Source organism: Propithecus coquereli, unplaced genomic scaffold (genome assembly GCF_000956105.1).
Source record: "Propithecus coquereli isolate 6110/MARCELLA unplaced genomic scaffold, Pcoq_1.0 Scaffold381, whole genome shotgun sequence".
Lineage (NCBI taxonomy): Eukaryota > Metazoa > Chordata > Mammalia > Primates > Indriidae > Propithecus > Propithecus coquereli.
This window is the reverse complement of record NW_012149519.1, coordinates 1540337-1542695: the sequence shown is the minus strand read 5'-3', so window position 1 is coordinate 1542695 and position 2359 is coordinate 1540337. Positions and strand designations below refer to the sequence as shown.

At 36.8% G+C, this 2359-nt stretch overlaps 1 protein-coding gene across 1 annotated transcript in view; it reads left to right on the top strand.

The window, feature by feature from the left end:
• The window catches only part of WBP11 (WW domain binding protein 11), a 36388-nt gene that overhangs the window by 17286 nt on the left and 16743 nt on the right, over positions 1–2359 (top strand). Inside the window, exons 4-6 of the mRNA XM_012652163.1 lie at positions 1120–1253; positions 1464–1663; positions 2190–2354. Of these exons, the coding sequence (XP_012507617.1) occupies positions 1120–1253; positions 1464–1663; positions 2190–2354 (499 nt within the window). The remainder of the gene's footprint in view (positions 1–1119; positions 1254–1463; positions 1664–2189; positions 2355–2359) is intronic.

Sequence of the window (2359 nt, the reverse complement as noted above, 5' to 3'; positions counted from 1 at the left end):
ATTTTGGGCATTTCAGATTTTCAAATTAGGGTTGTCCAACCCTGTACTTAGATTTGCTCTTAAAAGTTAATGGGAGAATTGATCACATTGAATCTCTTCCTCATGGCAATTTCCTATAAAACTAAACATATACTTACCCCACGAGCCAGCTAGCCTCTGTGATTACACAGGAAATTAATTCATCTACCAACCCAGTAATAATAGCCAAAAACAGGAAACAGCCAGGTGCCCATTAATAGGATAATGGGTAATCAGAGTGTAGAATATTTCTGCAATAGGTACTACTCAGTGATAATACTACTCAGCAATAAAAAGGAATTATCTACTAATGCTCAAAACAACATGGAATAAAAAAAGAAAGAAAAAAACATGGATAAATCTTGAAAACATGCTAAGCTTTCATAGTTATGATTCCATTTTTATGAAGCTCTAGAACAGGCAAAGCTAATGTGTGCAGGGAAGAAAATTGTAGCAGTGGTTGCCTTGGGATGGTGTTAGGAATTGATTGGGAAGGAATGTGAGGTATATGCATTTGTCAAAACTCATTGATTTTGTACATTTCATTGTAAATATTACCTCAAAATAAAAGTGGGAAAAAATCAAGTGGTGTAATTTTTGTCAAGTAGGTAGTATGGGTTCCATTTTATAGGTAAGGACACTTAAAGTAACTCACTTAGTGTCTTAATAGCTAATACAATAAAATTCAACAAAGGCAGGCTAATTGTAGAGCCCAAGCTCTACCACTGGATATATACTATTTATTAATTGATACGTATTATTCTTCTATCACCCAGAATATTAAATAGGGTAATGTTGGTGCTAGATACTTTTAACAATAGGATTTCCGTAAACAGCAGCTATTTCAAATTATATCCAAAAAGAATCAGCTGATAATAAGGGGGGGGGAAACAGTTGCATTTTGGTTTTTATAGAGACAGATTTTTTTCAGTTCTTTAACAGTCTTTGGAAGTATTGAGGCATTCTAGCCTGGTTTTTTTTGTGATATTTATGTTGGTTGGAAAGGAAATCCAAGTTATGAAACAGATGACATGTCATTTTCAGTGTTGAGTATGTAGATTACTTTTTTATCGTACTACTGAAAGGTTCTCTCTGTTTCAGAATGCTCAGCATGTGGAAGTGGAGAGTATTCCTTTGCCAGATATGCCACATGCTCCTTCCAACATTTTGATCCAGGACATTCCACTTCCTGGTGCCCAACCACCCTCCATCCTTAAGAAAACCTCAGCCTATGGGTAAGGAAGAATTGTCATAATCAGAGAACATTTATTAAAAGCACATATTGACTATTCAGTGCCAAAATGAATGCAGTGGAAAATGAAAGACAATGTGGATATAAGCAGTGTGACGTTTTAATTAAATAAGAAATCCCTTGAAAATTATTTAGAAGAGGAATTAAATATCTCATTACTGTTAAGTGATCACTGCGAAATATTTTTTTACAGACCTCCAACTCGGGCAGTTTCTATCCTTCCTCTTCTTGGACATGGTGTTCCACGTTTGCCCCCAGGCAGAAAACCACCTGGCCCTCCCCCTGGTCCACCTCCTCCTCAAGTTTTGCAGATGTATGGCCGTAAAGTGGGCTTTGCCCTAGATCTTCCTTCTCGTAGGCGAGATGAAGACATGTTATATAGTCCTGAACTTGGTAAGGAGTGACTATTCCTTTTGCTCTTACAACCTTTTCACTATCATTTTTTATGTTGGCCCTATTTAACATATTGTTTACCACCCACAGAACTTAGGAAATACATGAGTGTACAATATACATTCTAATGTACATACAGATAGATAAATCATAGGATCTACTCAAGTAAAATCATCATAAATAAGGGAAGTACAGAAGTGTTTATTATGTCTTAAATTAGGCTTTTCTTAGAGATATCACTGTCTTACTACCAATCCCTTAAGACTTGTATACCTGTTTCCCTTTCAACTTTTTGGTCATCAGACTAGAGCGTCATTGAATACATTCACTGTGACTGTGCATATATATACACATTATTGCCAAATGAAAATATCGTCAGACTGTGTGAAAAGCTGTATACAGGATCTTTTTAACCAATTAAGTTGTTATATTCTGAGTTAAATAGCAAAATTTTCTGTGTTTCTGGGTACCACATAGTGGAGGATCCAGTCGTATTACTTGTTCCATGATCCCTCCCCATTTTCAGCTCAGCGGGGTCATGATGATGATGTTTCCAGCACCAGTGAAGATGACGGCTATCCTGAGGACATGGATCAAGATAAGCATGATGACAGTACTGACGACAGTGACACTGACAGATCAGATGGAGAAAGCGAGGGGGATGAATTTGTACACCGTGATGAGAATGAAAGAGAC